This window comes from Anabrus simplex, chromosome 1 (genome assembly GCF_040414725.1).
Source record: "Anabrus simplex isolate iqAnaSimp1 chromosome 1, ASM4041472v1, whole genome shotgun sequence".
Lineage (NCBI taxonomy): Eukaryota > Metazoa > Arthropoda > Insecta > Orthoptera > Tettigoniidae > Anabrus > Anabrus simplex.
Window position 1 is genome coordinate 285,134,766 of NC_090265.1, and position 24,435 is coordinate 285,159,200.

The 24,435-nt window shown below is 37.9% G+C and overlaps 1 protein-coding gene across 2 annotated transcripts in view; it reads right to left on the reverse strand.

The window, feature by feature from the left end:
• The window catches only part of hfp (Poly(U)-binding-splicing factor hfp), a 579,337-nt gene that overhangs the window by 304,041 nt on the left and 250,861 nt on the right, over positions 1-24,435 (reverse strand). Inside the window, exon 5 of one of the 2 annotated variants that reach the window (XM_067159786.2) lies at positions 6,571-6,629. In XM_067159786.2, coding sequence (XP_067015887.1) covers positions 6,571-6,629 — 59 coding nt within the window. Of the gene's footprint in view, positions 1-6,570; positions 6,630-6,772; positions 6,820-24,435 lie in introns of both variants that reach the window. The other variant, XM_067159787.2, reaches the window with a different exon arrangement.

Genomic DNA, 24,435 nt, shown 5'->3' on the forward strand with positions numbered 1-24,435 from the left:
GTTTCTCCTTTGTGTATTACTAGAATGTCTTACTGCATTTGTTGCACGTGATGGAGATTTCCCTTTTGTGTCATGCTACTTGCTGTCCGCATTGGGAGCGCTGCAATCAAAGTTGATTCGCTGTTCAACGGGGCTTCATTCAGCTCCAACGTCCCCTTACCTTCTTGAGGTTAGAATTCCGCCAGACTTACGAGTATTGATCTTCTTGATTTACACATACTTACGAAGTTTTTTCTTCCGTCACTTTCCTTCTAAACAGTCAATTCCTAAATATGTAAGGTGGACTTCTGCCATTTTTTCCACATTAATTTACCGTTTTTTTGAGACCGTCCAATGCGCGGTTGTTCACCTATCAACCATTACAACACATAATCCTCTGGACACACAGAAGAATTAAAACGAGAAGTATGTTTGCATGAATGCAGAGCAGAGATGGCACAAACACTGTTAAAGTAGATAGCATATAACAAGATTCCACCAGTTGGTGCCATCACCAGACAAGCAACAAGCACTTCTAATGCAAAAATAAATTCCAGAACCCAATTTTACGAGATTAAGTTAAGGACTTGCACAATATTGAAAATAAAATACCATCGGATGTGAAGACTATATATTATCACCAATAATTGCAGTGGACTGAATAAAAATTTCAATGTGATTTTGACCTGCCTCAGGTACATTCATGCTGACCGTTTCACAGAAACTCAGCACATACTTATGATACCTGACCACTCATATCTTCCTTGTGGTCATAATTTTGAGAATGTAGAATTGTAGCTAAGGAAAAAAGAAGTGTTTAATATGATTCAGTATAGCCAGCAAATCAGAAACTGCATAAAGAAGAACCATTTTGATGTCATTTTAGTAAAGCGAGACCATTTTAAAGGAGTTCTGAAGCACCTCAAAATTAAGCAGGTTACATTGGAGAACTTTATGAAGTAAATGTATGAAGAGGACGGGGAAAGAGTTATGTTAATCTATTCAACCTTACATCAATTTGATGGCTGAATAAGTAAACTATACCTGTAATCATTCTGCCAGTAAAACTTGCAGATCTTCGCTCACATCTTCCTTAAATTCCTGTAACTCATCATGCATACTTCAATAATATATTTGCTGATCAAGAAAAGTTTACACACCAGAGGGCAAGAAAGAGGGAACAGTGGACAAAGGTCTTTTAAATTACTGACAAACTGCTAAAAATCAGAGGTTTCTCAGACCGTAGCCCCACTCACACCAGCACTTCTTTGGTGAGCTAAACTTGATACTGTGTATGTTTGTTCATTTATTTACCTACAGTAGAACATCAATGCATCATTACTGGAACTGTCGTTTTTCCCGTATTCATAGTTATTCAAAGCTCCATATAAACCAAGGTGATATTTCCCCGCATCTCCTCAAACTATTGTTTTGCAATGGGCGTCACAATACTGTTTGTTCTCAGACACAATTTTCTTGCATTGTTCGATTTTTTTTGCAAGAAAAATATAGATCAAAGCTTTAAGACTTTAAATCAGCAGCTCAATAATCTAGTATAGAACAGCAGAAAACTTATGCGAGAATGTACAATTGAATCAAAGTTCCTAGTCTTGAGCAAGGATCTTGTAGGATGGAGTGTGGTACACTAGTTATTCATGTGCAACCACACTATATAACAACACCTATGTTCCTCCTAGCACCAACGATTCTTGTTTTTTGTCTAGAAGAATTAAAACAAAGGTACTGTAAAACTCAGATATGCCTCCATTTCCTGTGTTACTACTGGTCAGCTAGGGTAGCCACTTTCATCGAAAATGAGAACATTGTGCAGTTTAAAATTGCCAGTGTGTGCACCGTGTACTTTATAATTAGTCACAGGGTGATTGTGTCGTACCCTGTAGAGTGTATGGGATGCTAAAGGCCAGTTGACTGCCTTGATGCACCTGCCCAATTTTCTTGTTACAAGCCGGACCTAACCTACCCAGTTCAGTGGTCTTTTCACTAGCCTGTTCTTCTAATTAGTTCCTACATTGGAAGCCTCACATAGCATGCTGTGACATCGTTCGAGATGCATCATGTTTAATTTATAAACACTGTCTGAGACGTGCAGTGTTGGATCTCTAACCTACTGTCCACGAAGGGTTCATGGAAACTTTGCCAAAATGCAGGTCCTCACCATAATTTCCAAGGGTATCAATAATTTGCAGCAAGACAACTGACATTTAAGCTTCTCAATTATTATGAGATATAAAGAAATGTCCAATGAGACGGCAGAAAAACAGGCTTTTTATCCTTCATCAGATATACAGTGGTTGCAATATTTTGATGCCGTTCTGTATAGTATGAGCATGTCCAGCTCCGTGGCTGAATGGTCAGCGTGCTGCCCTCTGGTCCAAGAAGTCTTGACTGGGTCAGGGATTTTTACCTTCCTTGGTTAATTCAGACGGAGAGAGAGAGAGAGAGAGAGAGAGAGAGAGAGAGAGAGACTAGCTTTTGGCTGCTGCTCTAATGGCCTCACATATGCAGAACATATTGCACCCACACCACCAAGGTGTGGTCTAAGTAGAGATGCCAACTATTACGATTCATTCATAATAATTACGAATCACACATCACAAATTACAATTTTTTGTTGATTTTTAAATCTAAGCATATTTTAAGTGTTCAAAAGGATGCACAAGGAATGCTATTATAGCTTGAATTCTCAGAATATTATTTTCAGATTTCCAAGTAATAATTTATACCCCTTTCCTGTCCCTCATTTAAGAATATTTTGAGTTTTCACGCGCCGAACGCAGGTGCTTCCAGTACCAAAAAAATAGGCGCCTGTGAAGTGGCATATCTTGCGGAGCTGTTGTCTTTGTTAGTCACATGACCAGATTTCCATGCAGGTATGCGGGTTCTTTTCTTTGTTTTGGCGGCAGAGTTGTGACTAACTCCGTTTCAATGTGGATACTGTGTGTGGGACGGTTGAAGAAATATTTATTGCGATTTTGGTTGCCAAATTTACATATATAGCTCTTCTAGGATACATGCTATTCGTGTGTCACAGTATGCGAAAGGTTTGAAATAATGAAACGATTTCTTGTGCAGAAAAATACATGTGATGACGTTACCGTGATTAGCGACGCTAGTAATAAACCAAAAATAGTTCAAAAATTTAGGGTGGAATACTCTAAACAATGGCCCTGTTTACTGCGTTCCTCAAAATCTCATTCATACGTGTTTTGTAGTGTGTGTATCTGTGATTTTTCAGTTTCGCATGGTGAGGAAGAACAAGACTGAATTCCGTGCTAATATGAATACCGAACTGTGAAGTGTTCTGTTAGTGCAGAAGATGCACATGATATCAAAACAAAAAGCATGTCACCAGTGTATGTTTACCAAACAGCAACTACAAGCTGCTAAGGGAGCAACTACAGTACTCAACAAAAGAAATGATCCTACAACCTCCAGTCAGATATGTACTGTTACTTTAGCAGCTAAGAATCATACACTCTTTATTAAACCAGTCTTTGAATATCTGGTTGAACTGTATGTAGTTCATTGATTTTTTCAGGGATATGTTAGTAAGATGTTGAAAAAAGAAATTCTACAGCCACTGTGCCTGCCACCCACTCACCCCACCCCACCCCACGTGCCCGAACGGCTGCATTAGGAATTGCCTTTTTTGAAAGTTGGCATCTCTAAGCAGTGGATGAGAATGGAAAGAAGGGAACAAAGAAATAAAATATTTAACACTGCAACAGTAGGATGTAAAACTAGTTATTCTACTGTTAATTTACATATGAAGTTTCACCATAGTAAATGCAGGGGGGAAAAAAAGTTTGGTGGTTGGTGGTGGGAATAACAACTCCTGAGGATAAGTGATTTTCTTCACCCACAAATCCTGAGCTGGTACTGGAAGCAAAGAGACCGAGCTCGATAGCTGCAGTCGCTTAAGTGCGGCCAGTATCCAGTATTTGGGAGATAGTGGGTTCGAACCCCGCTGTCGGCGGCCCTGAGGATGGTTTTCCCTGGTTTCCCATTTTCACACCAGGCAAATGCTGGGGCTGTACCTTAATTAAGGCCAACACTGCTTCCTTCCAACTCCCAGCCCTTTCCTGCCTATCGTTACCATAAAGCCTATCTGTGTCGGTGTGACGTAAAGCAACTTTAAAAAAAAAAAAAAAAGGAAAGGCGGTGATTTTGTTTTATGGGCATCCAAAACACCTTCATCCGAAGTCCTTAGCACGCGTTCCTAAGTGTGTCCGATTGCAGTTGATTAGATTATAAGAATACAGCAGAACCAGAGTGGAAATTTTGAATGCAAAACACAAAAGCAGTTTGAACGTAACTATGTAATTTATCATGAAATTTACTAAGGGATGAAGATTCCATTAGTCTCAACAGTCATACTTATACTACAGATTAAGGAAACTGAAACCGATCAAGTTGGCTAAGCGGTCTGGATCATGCAGCTGTGAGCTTCCATTCGGAATGGAGGGTTTGAACGCACTGGTCAACACCCTGATGATGGTTTTCCATAGTTCCCCGTTTTCACACCAGGTATGTGCTAGGGCTATAACCCCTTCGGTGGCGGGTTTTGGCAGACCTCCTGTGCCAGAAAAGTGAGGTTTGTTCGGATGAATTTATTTATTTTTAGGAAGCAAGGAATGAGTAACAATTATTAAGGGAACACATTCATATATTATTCAAGGTTAATAAAAACTTACTTTACACTCTATTTACACTTTTTAGAGTAGGCCTGTGATATAGTTTAATAAATATTGGTGTTTTGAGTAGGGCCTACACTGTCCTGTGAGCAATGCATTTTTATTTCAGGCTTTTGTATTATTCCCATCAGCAATACCAACGCAATAAATTGCCAAATTTTGTAAGAGCTTCTTTTTTCCAAAACTGTACCCTTCCATGCGGAGATTTATTTACAAGGTTTTCAATGAACTTTTAGCATAGGGCCAACGAATTTTTTTTCGGTCACTGTCAAATTTACAACTTCATCTGTTAGAATCAGTTCAAAACAGTCAATCGCACTCACCTCTGGTAATAAGCTAAGCCTCACACCAGGATTTCCCGTAAATGGAATAATATTAGGTCGCACACTATCCCCAGGCTTACACTTTTTCCAAACGAATGTATATTCAACATCTACCATCACCTTAGCGTCTGACGTAATATCTTCTTCACTTTTACTAGAATTACTAAGGTCGTCATCTGAAGAATCAATAGAATCATTATAGCTACTATCAGAAATACTAATGTCACTTAGTGATTCATCTTTGATGTAGTTCCTTATTTTGTCTTCAGACAAAGTTCTCTTCCGTTTCGCGCACGCCATTTCTGTTTACCTCGTCAGCTGGCCAGAGGTTGTATATGTAAAGTAGAGAAGATAAGGCATATTTTAAGCCAGACGCTACATGAATACAGCTATAAATCCCCCCGCCATCTGTTGAGAATATTTGAAAACATTTTCCCAAACGATTAAAGTACCCGAGAAATTATTGGGCGATCGCGAAATGAACACTGCAGCTAAACGAGAATTTCTCGGGCGGTGACGTTATGGGCAGGCGTGCGCCACCCGATAATTTCTCGGGCGTGCCACTGAAGAGGTTAATTGAGGTACGGACCGCTTCCTTCCCACTCCTAGTCCTTTCCTATCCTGTTGTAGCCATACTTAGTAGTAGTACACAATCCCTTTTGCCATTCTAATATAGTAATACAAGGCCATCCAACCCTTGCCTTATCTTTTTATGGTTTGCTCTTAATATCCTCTATTTTACACCTCTCAAACAAACATTACTTATTGCTAGCCCCACCATATCAGGCTGGAAATCCTTTACTCAACTTCCACGAATGAATATATAATAAACACAAGAAAAAAATAACCTGTATACAATATATAAACTTATGTGACATATTAAATTAGTTAATCAGTGATCCACTAAGCAAGGACAGTTCCTATAGTGGAGAGTTTCCACTGGTGACAACCTATTTTCCAACGGCACCTTCCCATGTTTATATGGGTGTCGGTAGCGTGAACAAGCTTAGTTCAAGACTGCATGACCTTCCTGTCACTATGAACCGGTCCTACAGAAAATCCCTCCTGAAGGCAAAAGGATTAACCGAGTCTACTCAAGTTAAGAGTAGAATGGTCAGTGTGCCTGTAACTTTTCAAAATCTAATACTAATAACTATCACTTAAGCCAGTCCTGTACAAATCATTTAGAAATACAGATCATCAAAAGAGCCTGCTGGAATTTGCGGGAGAGACATAAGTATTACTTTAAATTCATCACTAAGTAAAGCTACAATTTTTTCACAACAATAAAGGGTAATACAGGAAAATACATCTTCCATTTCTTCACAATAATTACACCTAACAGAAATAATAATTAAAACTTGTTAGACTAAACTTTCATCAATGGACAATGTGACAAACATGTCCTAATCAGAAAAAAAAAAAAAACTATCAGGCTGCATAATATGTACTAAGCATTACAACATACAGAAATGGAAGAAAATTTTAAAAATGATTCCTTGTATAGGGCTACATTGCAGTGCTTTGTAAAGATGGATGGCATAACTGCTAACCTGCACATAAGGGCGAGGGCCTGTTGCCTTTGAACCTGACTCCTCTGACTAGCCATTTGCTGCAACAAAAGACAAGTGTCACCCCAATGAATCAACAGAAAATACTTCACCTGGATGGATCCACATCAGCTTGTCACCTAAGAACAGGACATAGAAGGAAAATATAAGCCAATTCCTGGCCAAGAACTTATCTGCCACTAACCTGCACATTAGCATTAAGGCTTGATGCCGCTCGAAGGCCTTAGCTTTCTGGGAAAGAAATTAAAATAAAAAGGGAAACACATTAATAGTATACACATGTCCAAAAAAAAAAAAAAAAATACTAAAGAAGAATTCAAACAAGAATGGATTTGAAGTTAAATTAGCTGCGTACAATATCTTGCATGCATTTATGAGCGTGTTAGTACATTATAACATTGAGAAGGCAACAACAACAAAAACGTTTCTTAAAAAGGCCTATGTCATAATGCAATATGAAACTAACAAATATAAGAACAAACATCACATACACACTTAACACTACAGTTTTTACTGGCAAGTGTCTGCATACATATGCAGAGCCCAAGCAGGGAAGGAAACACTATTGAATCATCAATAAGTACACACCGGCTGTTCCCCGACATATGGCAAGTAATCAGGGTTTTGTGTGTATGTGTGGAGGGAGGGGGGAAGAACACAAAAAGTCCCTGCAAACTTATGCCCTACGGTCTACCATTTACGAGTTACACTTGCCAACTTTGTATTGGAAGTTGTCAATAGCCTTACCTAGCACATTTCATATTGAATAGCTGTTGCCATGTTGGCATACCATCAGGGATACTGCTTTCTACTACAAGAAGTCCTCAAAATGTCCTTCAAACACCTGAATATGCCACCCCATTGATTATTGGAAATGTTTGAAAATTCAAGGGATCGTACTTGCTCAATGGCAACCATGTTTCACACCTTGGTAAAGGACAGCAATGTCTGCAATGGCATACCAGATTTAAAACTTAATCTGAAATACGAACCATCTTCCATTCCAGTTAAGAATTAAAACAAATGTAGCTCATTAACAATCAACCATAGGGCTTATGTTCATAAGAATTTTTGTGTTGATTGGAAACAATGATAGAATTTCCAAAGCTTTATTTACTAGAACTTCAAGCTGAATTTCTGCAAGGATTGCATCCATGACAAGAAAGTAGTGGGGAAATAAAAACCTAACAAGCTGTTAAATAATTTTTAACAATTGAATTAACAACATTTGTTAAAATTAATAATTAGAACATCCACGGCCTGTTTCCAGTCATTGGACCCAGCACGTGGTTCACTTGAATTTTGTAAACTACCTTTAGAATATCCCTTTAACAAAAACTAGTACCCTTTCTCCAATGCTTCAGGGTATTGATAATTTTAAGATTTTATGCACTGTCTCTTTTCACATAATATTTTGAGACAATGCAATTAGAATATTGTTAGTGGAGTGATAGCAGTGATAGCACCCACGAGAAGGAGGTGCAACAAGAATCCAACCAACTAGAGGCAACAGAGCTGACATATCCTGCAATCGGAAGGGATACTTTCTCTGTTAATGTTCAAGAGATAATGATCCTAACCCCCAAATCAGGGATGTACTTACTAGATGGTCAGGTTCTGCAAAATAAAATATAATATTTAATAACTTCTATATCATGGGAGAGTTTGAAGTGGGGACATGTACAAAGAGATCCTGAAAGGTGATAATTTTTAACAAGGTCTCAAAGTATTTACTACATTGAAATTCCTCCTCGCCCTCCGGTTGACATTAACCCATTAACGCCTAGCGTTACCATATGGTAACACATGTAACACATTATTAAAGCTGTTACTGTACCTTCAACAGCTGTGCTGGAGGATTGGTACCACTGCTTATCATTCTGTAAGGGACCCACGCTTACAACAATGTAGTGCTCATTGAAGTGTTTGTTACAATAATAACACATCCCTTCCAGACCGTGTACGCACAATTGTGCAGGTTCATGTGTTATTTATCTCTGAGTTTATTTGATGTTTTCTTGGAGCTAGACCGGGGTGCAGTGCTTGTGCGGGACACGCAGCATATACTTCAGTTAACATGGCGGGAAGCAGTAATGCCTAAAATAAGTCTCTTTTTATTGCATTCATATTAATCGAGAAGCTCTACTGAATATCAGAATATAATCAATGAAGTGTGTAAATTGTTTAGTGAACATAAATTGTGAACTTACAACATCGTACGCGATACCATGAGGCTTTGAATGTTGATATGCACAAGTGTGCGGGCTAGGTTTCATTGCAGGCAATGCATGCAAGAGTGCTGGGTGCTGCCACCAAACGACTGTGAAGGCAGAACTCGTACTCTACGTGAGAAATGTAAGGTATAAGATTTTAATTGTTTAAAATTCATCGTTCCACACTGTAAAATAGAACATTTGAACGTGTACATGTGTATATTCACATGTACTGAGCTGAATGCTCTTATTTTTTATTTTTTGTAAGTAGTAAGTAGTGAATCAAGTCCTGACATGCACAATTGTGTGAGTTCTGTTAGTTTTTTTTTTTAGCTGAAAGTTCTCATTTTGTAAAATAAACTGTAGAAACATGTATTTGAGAGCATTTTAGTAAGTTTTTGTCGTACAAACGAAAATTCACACCTCCAGTTTTCTTTCAGATCCGACGACAGTGTACTGCTGCCAAAAGGGCAGTAAAAGCAGAACTTGTCATCAGTGTAGAAAATGTAATATTTACTTGTGTTTGAACAAAGATTTAATTGTTTTAAATTATTCCCCACTGTAAAATAGAACATTTGACCATGTATATATGTATATTCACATCCAGTGAGGTAATTTTTCATTTTTGTAACTAGTAAATTGAAGTCCTGATACGCACAATTGTGCGGGTGCTTTTTCTCAGATGTTAATTTTCATTTTGTAAAATAAACTAAAAATATATGTATTTAAGAGCATTTTAGTCGGTTTTTGACGTACAAACAAAAATTCATGCTGATAGTTTTCTTTCAGGTCTGAAGGGGGTATAGACAATTCAAAAATTGCTATTGCTGAATGTGCAGCAAAAATGGACATCCGCTTCGATTAAGTGAATTTTTATATGCTTATAATTACTACATGGGTTGTTGGTCTTGGTGTTGTTCTTATTTGTATAGTGTAATATACATTCTATGACCGTTACAAATGATTTTACTCAAAACATGTGAAAGTTATGGCTTCCGAATTTCAAGTTTATCATATGGTAACGCTAAGCGTTTATACTCAGTAAGACGTATATTTTACTTTATTGTTTTAGGAGCGGGTTTTCAATTGTTGAAGCACTGGACATCATTTACAATGATGATATTGACGGTGATGTGTTTATTGAACCACCAATACCAAATACAGACAGAGCTGAGGATTCTGGAAGTGAGGATGAAGGTGGATTAGCAGACAACCTGACGTCTTGTCAATTGCTGGCTAACGCTGAAATAAAGTTATCCAACAAAGAAAGAATAGGTGTGGACGAAAACGAGTACAGCCCATCGGTACAGCCACCCACACTAGAGGAAGCTTCACCTGAAATTATAGCTACCCCAATATCTGAAAATGTTATCAAATGGGTCGCTGAGAGGGAAACATCTCACAAGCGATGGGAGAAAGGAGCTGATTTTGACAATGAAAAATCTACTGCATTCCCCCTTCCAGATTATTCAAGTTATGAACACTTGTTAGTAATAGAAATTTTTAATTGTTTATAGACGAAGAATTCATAGAACACTTAGTGGAGGAAACCAGACGCTATGCATTATTTTTGAATTATCAGGACCCAAAGATAACAGCAGAAGAAATACGCTGCTTCACTGCCATTCTATATATCAGCGGCTACAATAACATGCCTTCTAAAAGGCATTTCTGGGATTCGAATGATGACTTGAAGAACCTGGCAGTTTCTTGGTCAATGAGAAGAGACCGATTATTTCAAATCTGTAGGTTTCTGCACTTTGCAGACAACTCTAGAATTGACCTTAATGATAAGGCATGGAAAATAAGGTCTATAATGGAAAAGTTAAAGAAGACATGTATTGAGGAATGTGCGGTGAAATATTTTGGCTGCCATGGGTGCAAACAACTCATTCGTGGTAAGCCCATTAGATTTGGGTACAAGATCTGGAGCCTGAACACTAAGGACGGATATTTAGTGAATTTTGAGTTGTACCAGGGTAAAGGACCAAAATCTAATGCTGACTATGACAAGTGATTTGGTAGGGATGCAAGTCCCCTACTTGTTCTGCTTAACCCGGCAACGCCGTGCGGTACCGTATAGTACCAGTGCGCCTTACTTCTGATTTTCTCATACTGATCCTTACTTGCGCCATAAATCTGGCAACTTCGCTTTACATTGTCAAGGATATACTCTCTACAATGCCTAAAATCAACAAAAGGTTTTATTTGAGTATTTGTTTGCGGCAACAACTGCTTGTAATTTGAGATCGTGTCGAGAGGAATAAAAATGACTACCTGTCTAAAGTAAGTTGCTTTACTTTGTTTATAAATATTGACAATACGGTTTTGTATCATGTGATTTATTGTCTTGAAATATAAGTCCATGAATTGAAATAACAAGCAATTGGTCAGCATTCCTGTGTCAGCTGTTATGACACAAATTATTCCGTTGGTACCGAATGGTACCGCACGGCGCTTACCATGCCTCTCTGTTTACTTTTTCCTCCTTACTTCTAAGGGTAACAATTCATACTGTAGTTGCAAATAATGATTTATGTGTGTCATAAAACTCTATAATTGTATATTTTACTTTTAAAAATTAAACGGCATGACATACTGAACCACTGGAGTCTAAGGTATTATCCAAGGAAGATTAAGGGGGTCTCGCAGATAACCTTACGGGAGGTCAATCACGGGTACCAGCAGAAATAGTGCTAAAGCAACAAATTCCGCACAGGAGTAGATAATCCATGTCCGATAATGATTCATGGCCCGGGAAGAGAGCGAAATCATCACCCCATCCACCAGGTACCTGGATGGCGTATGGCCCACTTTCACTCCAATTCCATAGTGCGAAATTTTCCACTTTTCGATACATGATGCCGACCGAAATATGAGGGTTTTCTTTACGATGAAATTATGAATTTCTTGTGCTCTGAAGTCAACAACTACCGGTATATGCTTTTTACAAACGAAAAATAACCCCGAAGAAATGAAAATTTCATCGGCATTTTCCTTCTAAGTGGCTATGTGTAAGTACCACAATCAGAAAAGGGTAGGTGCAAAATATTTATTACGACATATATATTTGGGTGGTATTTTAAGGTAAATAAATGCAGTTGTTTACACTTCTTAGTGTATCTGACACCTTGAGATTCAATGGCGTACATCACTATATCGCTCCGACAAACCAAAGCAGGAGCTGTGCGGCGAACGAATGCGAATTCCGCGGCCGCACAGAATGCGTCACGTGTAATGTGGGCGTTTGTGCAAACAGCATTTTGCCATTCTAAACTAGTGAAGAGTGCAAATAGGTGACTAAATAAGAAAAGCTGAAGTAATATTACTCGTATTTCCTAAAGATATGTCACGTCTGAGCTAATGTTATATTTCGGAATTCCCAAAGGGATATCACAAATAAACCTATAAACACCGTTTCTTCTTTTGTTTATTGCTCAGTAATTTGTAAGTGATATTCTGTAACAATATTAAGCATTCAGTATCATGGTATTCTAAAGAGGTAACAATTTTTATGTTCCAACCAAAAGCTATGTCAAGCGCCGTGCGGTACCGTATGGTACCAGGCCCTCATTTAAAAACCAACGATTCAGTTTTTAGAAAAATGACTTTTAAATGTTCTCTGATATGTGAATGCTGGGAATATTAAACAAAAATTTAAAAAAACGAAAATTGAAAACTCCGGCGTTCCCGGGTTAAGGAAGTTCCAGATGAGAAAAGGGAACTAAGCTACACCTTCTTCATGGACAATTTATTTTCTAGTGCACGACTTTTGTCATTTCTGAAGTATTGTGGGTATTCTGCCATTGGTACTGTTCGAGAAAATAGAATTCCTAAAGGATGTACTCCGGAAAACAAGCAAATATTTTCCAAAAAGATCGTGGGACTTATGAGACAGCATTAGAGAAGAATGATGGACTGCTGTATGTCCGGTGGATGGCTAACCCCGTGGGAACAATGATATCTTCTTCATGTGGTGCACAAGAAGTCGGTCAAGTGAAGAGATACTCAGAGCAGCAGAAGCGAACTGTAATGATTCCAAAACCAAGGCTGGTTGCCAAATAAAACACCTTTATGGGAGGCACTGACCAGATGGATCAGAATGATGCCTGCTATTGCACTGGGATACGAGGCAAAAAAATGGTACTGGCCTTTGTTCACATTGATGCTAGATGTGACTGTTCAAAACAGCTGGATTTTATACAATAAAGGGAGAAAACAAAAAATTGCTCAGATGGATTTCAAAAGAGAAATAGCTACAATCTATCTCCAGAGATACCAGAATGTAGCAAAAAGAGCTGCAAGTCCAGCAGCTTCACGGACCTCTCTTAGCGACTGCATATCAGATTCTGTAAGACTTTGATAAAACTAACCACCTTGTCCAGCACACAGAAGGAAAAAGGAAAAGGTACGCTAATGAAAACTGTAAATCCAGATAGAGAGGACAATGTGCTTGAAGTGTAGAGTGGGATTGTGCATCGACTGTTTTGTTCCTTTTCATACTGGCTAGATCGTGTGGTTTTACAAACACAGAAAGAAATGATGCGTGTAATATAACAAAAGAAAAGTCTTAATTGGTATTGCATTTTAGTAGTATTACGTTTAATAAATAATAATAATAATAATAATAATAATAATGTAGAATAGTAGCCTGCTGATGATTCAGAGTGTAAATTTTTAACCAAAGTGATACCCAATATAAGTACGTAGTAGAAGCGCCTAGCGTTATCATATGGTAACAGCAAATATTTTCAAAACTGAGTAATGAATAACATTTTTTTTTAATTTCAGTGTGTTTGTGTTACTTGAGAGTAATAATAATGTAAAAAAAAAAAAAAAAAAAAAAAAACATGAAAATTTAGAAAAGAATATTCAGGCGTTAATGGGTTAAGGACTCTGACCTGACAATACAACTCTGCTGATCAGTCAGAAGGCTTACAGATAATGGAGTAGTCTGCAAGCAACATCCTCATATGTTGCTCAGTTTTCTTCATTTCGTCCACGTCTTCATACTGGACAGACCATCAGTTGGTCTCAAAGGACTCCATGAATCCATTGCAGCTCTCAGTCCAAAATTTAAACACTTGGACGAGCCAAGACTTTAACCCATGGTATCTTGGTAAGAGGCAAACATTAGACCCCTACACCATGAGGCTGCCTCAATACTGACTTCATAAGGATGGTGAGCTACACTGTATATAGATAGTTGAGTTAAACTGTTTACATCTCATCTAAAGTATCATGAAACACAAAGTATATCATATACAAAGCAATCTATTTTCCAGAATGCTCCAAAGTGAGTCGATAAATAGGTCCCTACTTTTTGCAGTAAATAAACATATGAAAAACAAGTATACACATTATTGCAGCCACATCAAGTGGTTGTTTTTTAAAGAGAAGACTCATAATATAATAATAGGATATTACTAACTTGCAGTACATGAAGGTCAACCCTCAGCTCAAATAGTTGTGTGCTTAAATTTTCAGATATTGATTTTATGTACTTAACAAGTGAAAAGAATGTGTAATTCTTCTTAAATTTTCTGTGATGCCCCAATCTGCACAAAAATATTGTTGATATTTCCAGTCCCAGAACAAAATAATGTTCCCATCAGACATACATTCCAATTAACAGGCTGATGCTTGCCACATATTCTTTCATTTTGCAGGAATTCCTTTCCTGTTTTTCATGGGATAGCTCTCCATCTGCTCGTAAGACTTCAAGAATGTCTTGCACAGCTGACTAAAGTGATATGTTTTTCTTCTAGTTTTGTGATTTTGGAACTTAAGATGCGAGCTTAGGTTTAAATGAATACCATGTTTCCTCAAACTCGCTTCGCAGACACAGCTTCTAAAGATTCCCTCATGCACACAGCATCATCTTTGTTTAGCTTTACCATGACTCACTTTATAACCTCAAAATTGTTCGCACGATAAGACGCTGCATACAGGGGAGTAACCCTCCTTGTGCACACTGGTTACAGAGGGAGTGACAAATCAGCAACACATGATCTCAATAAACCCGCTCGACAGGGAATGCAGAATTTTTCGCCTATACTATTACTCTGTTCAGGTTTGGAAAAAAATTCTCCACACTGTAATCATATCAGTAATTCACCGAGGGAATCAAAGCGCTTTCCAAATTTACTTGGTTGTATGGGAAGTTGTGTTGCATCCGACTGCACAAGACCCCTGACACTGTGACGCCGTCTCAAGTACTTTGTGGCCTGAAAATCCCCGATGAGATAAAGCTAGCTCAGGAAAGAAAAAAAATGGAAGACAACATTCTTATCGCCCTGCCCAATAAAAATGGCAAAAACACAGTAGTGCTCACTTGGGAGATGTTCAATAAATTTCCAATTTCCTTGAAATCATTTAAGGAAAGGCTAGGAAAACAACAGATAGAAATCTGCCACCTGGGAGAGTGCCCTAAATGCAGATCAGTATTGATTAACTGACTGACTGACTTAAGACAGGATATTTCGGGATGACTGCATTACTTACTAAGTAAAAGATCGCCAAGTCCTACGTAAGCATTTTAGACATATGATAAAATTATAAAGGATTATTAAAATTCTATAATATTCAAACTGCAGCGCAGAGAACAAGGTATGCATCAATGAAGTAGCCAAGCTAGCTGTGGACCCAAATGCAGAAAAAGAAATCCCAGACGAGACGTCCCTATTTTAACAAAGATATTAATCAAATCATCGATCAAAATACTTTCCGAATATGATAATCTGTCGTGGAACTATGAGCTAAACATTTTGATCACATCACCAATGTCAGAAGACCATCAGAAAACCAGATATGAATATTGGAGTGGGGACTATTGAACAATCGCATGGCTACATGAAGGTAGTTTACCTAAGAAATCATGCCACAGCAAGAGCAGAGATTTACTAATGAGTGTTCGAGGGAAGCTAACGTTTGACTGTGTCACGAGTCTGCACATATACATTTCTTTTGGGCAGGAGTAATGATGAGTTGTGTCCCGATGTACCGTAGTAAGAAGAAACAATTTGTACCCGAGATATATTGGGTACACATGTTCTTTGCAAAAGGAGTGTGTGGAAATTCTGCTAGTGATGTGAAAACGGTGTGTTAAATAAAGCAGTCATAGAACGATTGCATTTAGGTATTCCACATGGAGCCTGCATATCGCAATGTTAAACGCGAGATAGATTCCTATAAACAGCGTTGGAGGAGTAGACAGATCTCTATAAAGTGTCAGAGGAATGAAATTACTAGGTTCCGATAAACAGCACTGGAGAAGTAGATAGATCTCTATAAACAGTGTTGGAGAAATAACTGGATTATTATAAGCAGTATAAGAGAATTTTCTATAAGCAGTGTTACAGAAAATTAAATAAATTGCAATATAACTTCAGTATTAACTGTGCAAATGAAAAAGAAAGATATGGTTAATGGAAAATCTGTGCTAGCCAGTTCCTGTGGATACCAACTCAAGACCATGGTTTCACAGACGGTGGTCAGAAGAGGAAACTTAAAACCAGCGATCCATGCCATTAACACGCAGTCCTAAACCATCCACCACGGGCCTCTTCGAGGCTCCAACCACGGACATCCTAACATCACGAGGAGTACACTGATTTGAAGTATTATGTGGTGATATAAATGCGGTACTTAATCCCTTGTAAAAATATAAATAACATAGTATAGAGTTGACACAGATAAATATAGATGTTTGAAACCAGGGAGCAACTTTTGAGTTGGTCATCGTATTTAATGTGTAGAAATAATTTAGATAGGGGAGAAATTTGGGAGCATGATGTTATTTTAGATTTCACGTAATTCCATTTGACGGCAATGCCTCTGCTGGCGAGATGTAGCGTTTACAGTGCATTATGTCTTCTGGTATGGGCTAGAATAAATTTGACCGAGCTCGATAGCTGCAGTCGCTTAAGTGCGGCCAGCATCCAGTATGTAGGATGCTAAAAGGTTTGTTTAGTCACCTATTCAATACATATAAATTTTACAATTTAGGAATTTATTATTGATTCCACTTGAGACATGTTTCGCCCTTCATTGAGGGCATCATCAGTCAAATTATCTCCTCAAGGCAAAAATCAGGTACCTGGTTAGTAGTTGACATGCACAATTTAATACGTATTATTAATACACATTACAAAAAATTAAGTATGAGAAACAGTTGTACAATAGTGATGGATGAACATATAGGTTTTTAGAATAAGAATTCAGCACCAATGCGTAAAGTTAAAATAGTAGAGTTCGGCAGTGGTGCTCCGGAGAATAGTTGACACGATCATAGGAAAATATAAAGTTTTAAAAAATATTCACATTATAACAATCAAGGGAGAAAGGGTGTAGTGCTCGGCGTCAATGTTTGTAACCAAAAATTAATGTCAATGGTTGGTAACTATACAGTATTTACATTGTCCAATTGAACAGTTGGAATAAGGTTTTAAAAATATTTACATTATAACAATCTGCGTGCCACTACGGCTCCTCTTCGCAGTCAGAATGAGAAGATGCCTCATTCCAGCTACAACGCTCTGACTCTGCAGTTACGGTATACATTCTAATCTCTCCACTGCAGTTCACATCACAAGCAACTCTATTCTATTTCACCAGACCAGCAACAAAAAATAATAACTTCATCGAGGTCCGTCATACTTTTTTCCACGGAATAATATCAATTTAGTCTCACCGGCATCTCACACCAATGTCTTCACATAACATTCGAAGCTACAGAAGTCAACTAAAAGAATAAGCGAAAGTTTCAACCCGCAACATATTCCAAATAAGCAATTACCTACAAATGACTGTCATCATTGTTGCCATTCAAACGCACTGAATACCCATGAGTCTCCATCCACACTGACCAGTCTCCGTACCGATCTCGGTGCTGCAACCAGACAACTTTCAGCCTGATGCATATAAAACCTCATTTGGCTATGGAATATTTCCCTACCCCCGGTGATTTTAACTAAGATAAACTACTCTGCATATTTCTGAAATGTCAATGCAACATTCTTCTTCCAACCTTTAAAACAACAGGACGCACTTGATACTAGATTTTTTTATATCCTGCTCACCAAGCTGCTCTTGTGTAAATATGTATTTTTATTTATTTGCTAGGGGCTTTACGTCGCACCGACACAGATAGGTCTTATGGCAACGATGGGATAGGAAAGGCCTAGGAGTTGGAAGGAAGCGGCCGTGGCCTTAATTAAGGTACAGTCCCAGCATTTGCCTGGTGTGAAAATGGGAAACCACGGAAAACCATTTTCAGGGCTGCCGACAGTGGAATTCGAACCTACTATCTCCCGGATGCAAGCTCACAGTCGCGCGCCTCTACACGCACGGCCAACTCGCCCGGTGTAAATATGTATATAAATTGTGAAATTCTGAACTGTTCTATTGGACAATGTAAATACTGTATAGTTACCAACCATTCACATTAATTTTTGGTAACAAACATTGTCGCCGAGCAATACACCCTTTCTCCCTCGATTGTTATAATGTAAATATTTTTTTAAACTTTATATTTTCCTATGATCGCGTCAACTGTTCTCCAGAGCACCACTGCCGAACTCTACTATTTTAATTTTACGCATTGGTGCTGACTTCTTATTCTATAAACCAATATGTTCATCCATCACTATTGTACAACTGTTTCTCATACTTAATTTTTTGTAATGTGTATTAATAATACGTAATAATTTGTGCATGTCAACTACTAACCAGGTACCTGATTTTTGCCTTGTGGAGATAATTTGGCTGATGATGCCTTCAATGAAGGGCGAAACATGTCTCAAGTGGAATCAATAATAAATTCCTAAATTGTAAAATTTATATGTATTGAATAGGTGACTAAACAAACCTTTTAGCATCCTACATTCAGTATCTTCAATACGGATAACAATGATTTTTATCACTTGCAGTACCCAGTAATCGGAAGATAGTGGGTTCGAGCCCCAATGTCGACAGCCCTGAAGATGGTTTTCCGTGGTTTCCCATTTTCACACCAGGCAAATGCCAGGCCTGTACCTTAATTAAGGCCACGGCCGCTTCCTTCCAACTCCTAGGCCTTTACCATCCCATCGTCGCCATAAGACATATCTGTGTCGGTGCGACATAAAGCAAATAGCACGGGAAAAAAAAGAATAAATTTGTTTTACCTGTCTCAGTCTCATCCTTGGCTTTGACAATATGAAAGGGACTGAGGTATGAGTGATGCTAGTAATACCATTCCTTAGGCAGCCAGTCCCTGTTATGAATGGTGTAAAATTTTGCCTGTAGGGTCAGTTGGTGCATGTATTTCAGTGGGTTTGGCGGACTTATATGCAATAGCAACTTCTAGCTCAGTGAGGAAAGCAACGGGAAAATACCTCGCTCCCAATTTCCCTAGTACGCCTCTTCATTGACACCTAGGCTACTTGACAGCTTTTGGCGGAGCTGTGGAGGATCAAACCAGTCTTCGGGCTGAATGCCCAACATAAATACATACATACTGTACATCAATGCATGAGCATGAGTTTTAGAGTGCTTTAGGTAATGAGGGCAAATTGTTATTTTGTTTAGGACCTCAACTGGTTTTATTTCTTTTCTTCTGTTTTTGAGGCATTTTACTTCATGTCCTTAATGCATGAGGATAGGGCGTTCAGTAGAACCTCAATAATTCGAATTTGGTTAATTCAAAATTGTACCAATTCGAAGAAGATCTCGTTCCCGGAAACATGAAGTATGGGTTTGCATGTTATTTAAATTGTTTAATTCGAAATACGGATAATTCATCATTTGAAGAACAACAACAATGTTGGTCCCATTACCAAAATTCAAACTTAATTCAAAACTACCTTTATATTTTCTTCGATTTCAAAATTTCTTCGCGTCATGAAAGAACGAGTCTTCTAGAACGTGCAGGGGTAGCTTGCCACACTTTCACTCACTTCAGTGTGTCTACAGTATGCTTCATAAGTGCTAAGTTCAAGTGAAATGGTAATTCATTTGTATTCCAAGTTTTAAGGAACGCCACAATATTACGAAGCAGGTAGTGTGTGGAGAAATATAATCTGCGAACACTAGCGATGCCGACAGTTGGTGAAAAAGCGTGGCTCATATAACCAATTCGTATGCACTGAACAATACTCTCAGTCATAATCTATAAGCTTCATTTCCGCACTGATTGTAGCTACAACATAAGAATAATAGTGAAGCCTCCACCGTATCAATACATTTATTTATATACTATTAGTTACAGTAATCACAGTACCGGTTTCGACTCCTCGAGGGTCATCCTCAGCTGTCATATGCAAATGTAGTTCTTAAAACATCACATGAGAAGGTGTTGTACATACATGAACATTGACCAATTTGACAGGTCGTCTAAAATAAATTATATATATGTTAAAATTGTAAAATAAGTCCTCTCTTCTTATTTATTTACTAGCAAGACACCCGTGCTTCGCTACGGTATTATATTGAAATTTAGAATTGAATGCTTATTGTTTTATATATACTCCACCAAAATTCGCAATCTGAATCGTTTTCTGAGAGAATCCGCCAAAATTCGTGATCTGACTCATTTTGTAATAGATTATGGCAAGTTTCCTCCCATTTTTCAATCTTTCTTTCCAGCAATCGATTTTGTACTTCCCAAGCTAAGTCCAGGTATTCCACCCGGTCAGTTGGGTCCCTAAATCCTTGCCATCTTTTCCCATAAGCATTTTTAATATGGATCAAATCCTTCAGGAGATCCAGCGTGGTGTCGTTTTGGGTGCCTTGGCGATACTGAACCCGCGGCCGGACTGCCATCGTAGTCATTACCCGTCCAGGACCCGTTTCGAGCGCGGTCCGCACATTTGACGACGGTTCAGAACATTATTATTATTATTATTATAGATGTCCTGGACCCCACAGCAAGATGCAAGACCGCTACTTGCCGGTAAATTTCATCTGCTGCCATTGTCATTGTTGAGAATGTGACCAGCACCATTGTCGCGCGTAGGCAAGTGTGCGGGATTTCTGGCCATAAGAAAGACATACTTCCGTGCATTATTGACCTTATTATGGAGGCGAAAGATTGGACGGTAAAAATCATTCCTATCGTTTATTTCAAATGTGTTTATTTTTTTATTTATATGCCAGGAGAATCTACTGTAATCTAAGAACGTTCTCCGAAGGAAAAGATGGCTCTTGAAAACGAACCCAGGAAAGATTAAAAATGATCGGTTTATGATCAGAATAAGTACATCGAAAATCTACAGCCTGTTTCCAGTCATTCGACAGGATCAGGAATGGAATGAATAAAGCCCCCATCTAGCGGCGACAATAAGAATTGTGCCGGCAGCCGAAACCTGTCGCACTCCTCTGAGGCAATGATTAGTGGATGACAAATGAAATTAAATGATATTGGACAGTGTTGCTGGAATGAATGATAACAGGGAAAACCGGTGTATCCAGGGAAAAACCTGTCCCACCTCCGTTTTGTCCAGCACGAATGTCACATGGAGAGACCGGGATTTGAACCACGGAACCCAACTGTGAGAGGCCGGCGCGCTGCAGCCTGAGCAACGGAGGCTCCTTATAAATACCTTATGAACTGTAAAATCAATTGGTCTCACCTCCTTTTACACTCCACCGCCGTAATGTTTATTTACCTCAACCCCACCCCCGCCCAAAAAAACTAAAAGAAGGCGTGTTTCTTTATGTTTAAAGGAGATTCCTAACACCATTGTTTACGTCTATTACCTTCAGTTTTGAGTTTAAAATAATTCACTTTTTCCACTTTCACACTCCCCCACCCCCAACCCACAGCGAATTTTCCGGCAAAAAATACTTGTTCCTTTAATAGTAAAGGATCTTCTAAATACCAATCATCACGACTGTAACTCTGTAACTTCTTCAGTTTCTGATTTATGTGTCCTCATGAAAGGAATTGACTCCTTTTCACTCCAGCCCCCAAGATGATTTGCCCCCCAAAATACATTTGCCTTTGTTTTTAAAGGAGATCCAAATACGAATTTTTTGTCTGCAGGCCCTAGCAAGTTTAATTTTTAATAGATTTAAGTATTCTCATACAATTAAATCAATTAATTTTCCAATTCTTTCACCACCACCACCACCCCCCCCCCCCTCCTTCATTGGATTTTCCGAGAATACGTGTTTCTTTACTTTTAATGCAGATTCCAAATATCAAATTTCACGTCTGTAACATCTTCGTTTTTGAGATAACTGTAGCCTAATTAAAAGAATTCAACACCATTTTCAGTCACGCCCAAGTGGTATTTCCGAAAACTAAAAATACACTTTTCTTTATTTTTAATACAGATAAAAAATACCATTTTTCACTTCTGTAACATGTTCAGTTTTTTGAGATATACTGTGTAAATTCTCATTTTAAAATTTCACCCACTTTTTAGTTCCCCTTAAGAGAAGTTTCCAAAAACAAATCACCTATGTTTCTTTACATTTACAGGAGATTCCAAATACCACTTTTTACGTCTGTAACATTCAACGATTCTGTGATATTCTGTAGATATTGTCTTTCAAAAAATTCACCCCAATATGTCACTCCTGTTTAACCGCCATTAATTGGAATTTACAAAAACAAAAAAATATCCGTTTCTTTATTTTTAAAGGAGATCCTGTATACAAATTTTCAGTTCTGTAATATCCTCAGTTTCTGAGATATATGTATCCTCATTAAAGGCATTCAACCCATTATTCACCCATTTACACCCCCGCCTATTCGGATTTACAGAAAACAAAAATAACGTGTTCCTTTATTTTTAAAGGAGATTCTAAATATCAATTTTTAGATGTACAAACTTTTAAAGTTTTGAGATATAGATACACTCATTTTAAAAATTCACCCCCCTTTTCCTCCTCCCATTAATCGGATTTTCCAAAAACAAAAAAAATACGTGTTTCTTTATTTTTAAAAGAGATCAAACTACCAATTTTCAGGTCTATAATTTCTACAGTTTCTGAGATATAAGTACCGGTATCCTGATAAAAGACATTCAATCCCTTTTTTCACCCGTCCTATTGGGATTTTCTGAAGGAAGAAAAAGGTGTTTCTTTATTTTTAATCATGATTCTAAATACCAAATTTTACATCTGTAAACTTTCAAAGTTCGGAGATATAGATACACTCATTTTAAAAATTCACCCCTTCTTCACCCCCCGATTAATTGTATTTTCAAAAAACAAAAAATACGTGTTTCTTTATTTTAAAAGCAAAAAACAAAAAATACGCGTTTCTTTATTTTAAAAGGAGATCCAAAACACCAATTTTCAGGTCTGTAATATCTTCAGTTTCTGAGATATAAGTATCCTCATTAAATGCATTCAACACTTTTTCACCCCTTTCCACCCCTCCTATTGGATATTCTGAAAACAAAAAAAACAAAAAATACGTGTTTCTTTATTTTTAATGAAGATTCTAAATACCATTTTTTACACCTTTAAACTTTCAAAGTTTTGAGACATAGATTTTAAAAATTCACCCCCCTTTCCCCCACCCATTAATTGGATTTTCCAAAAACAAAAAAATACGTGTCTCTTTATTTTTAAAAGAGATCAAAAGTACCAATTTTCAGGTCTGTAATATCTTCAGTTTCTGAGATATAAGTACCGGTATCCTGATTAAAGGCACTAACCTCTTTTTCACCCGTCCTATTGGGATTTTCTGAAAACAAAGAATACGTGTTTCCTTATTTTCAAAGAAGATTCTAAATACCAATTTGTACATTTGTAAACTTTTGAAGTTTTGAGATATAGGTGCACTCATTTTAAAATTTCACCCCCCTTTTCACCCCCTTAGCAACGGAATATCCAAAAATCCTCTCTTAGCTAGCACCTACATCTTAATATGAATGTATCCCCAAAATTTTATTTCATTATGTCCAGTAGTTTTGGCTCGGCGATGATGAATCACTCAGTCAGTCAGTAAGTCAGTCAGTCAGTCAGTCAGTCAGTCAGTCAGTCAGGACAAGCTATTTTATATATACAGATTTAGACGACCTGTCAAACTGGTCAATGTTCATGTATGTTCACCACCTTCTCATGTGATGTTTTAAGAACTACATTTGGTTATGACAGCTGAAGATGACCCTCGAGGGGTCGAAACCGGTACTGTGATTACTGTAACTAATAGTATATAAATAAATGTATTGATAAGGTGGAGGCTTCACTATTATTCTTATGTTGAATACTCGCAGTGACGATGAAACTGCAACTGCCCAAAAGGACTTACGGTTTTAAAGGAGAGAAGTGCCAGCCGAAAAACTGTACAAGGGTAGGTGTCACCGTATTGTGTTGCAATACATGTGGAAGCGAGAGACTTCTTTTCCTTGTCATATGGAAGTTTGATAAGCCACGATGTATGATGGGCGTCAGGCACTCACTGTCCAAGTACAAGACATCAAATAATGCAAACGGTAGAGTAGTCGGAGAGATAATGCATTTGCAAGGACAACCAGCAGTAATTTGTCCTCATCTTTGAAATTTTTTCTTTCACTGCATGAGGTTGTGTTTGCCATTGTTTTATCCAAATACATTATTTGTATAATGTAAATGCACCTCGTGAGGTACATTTCAAAAATAGTGTTTTTCAAGAGGTTTAAACTGAGAAGCAATAATT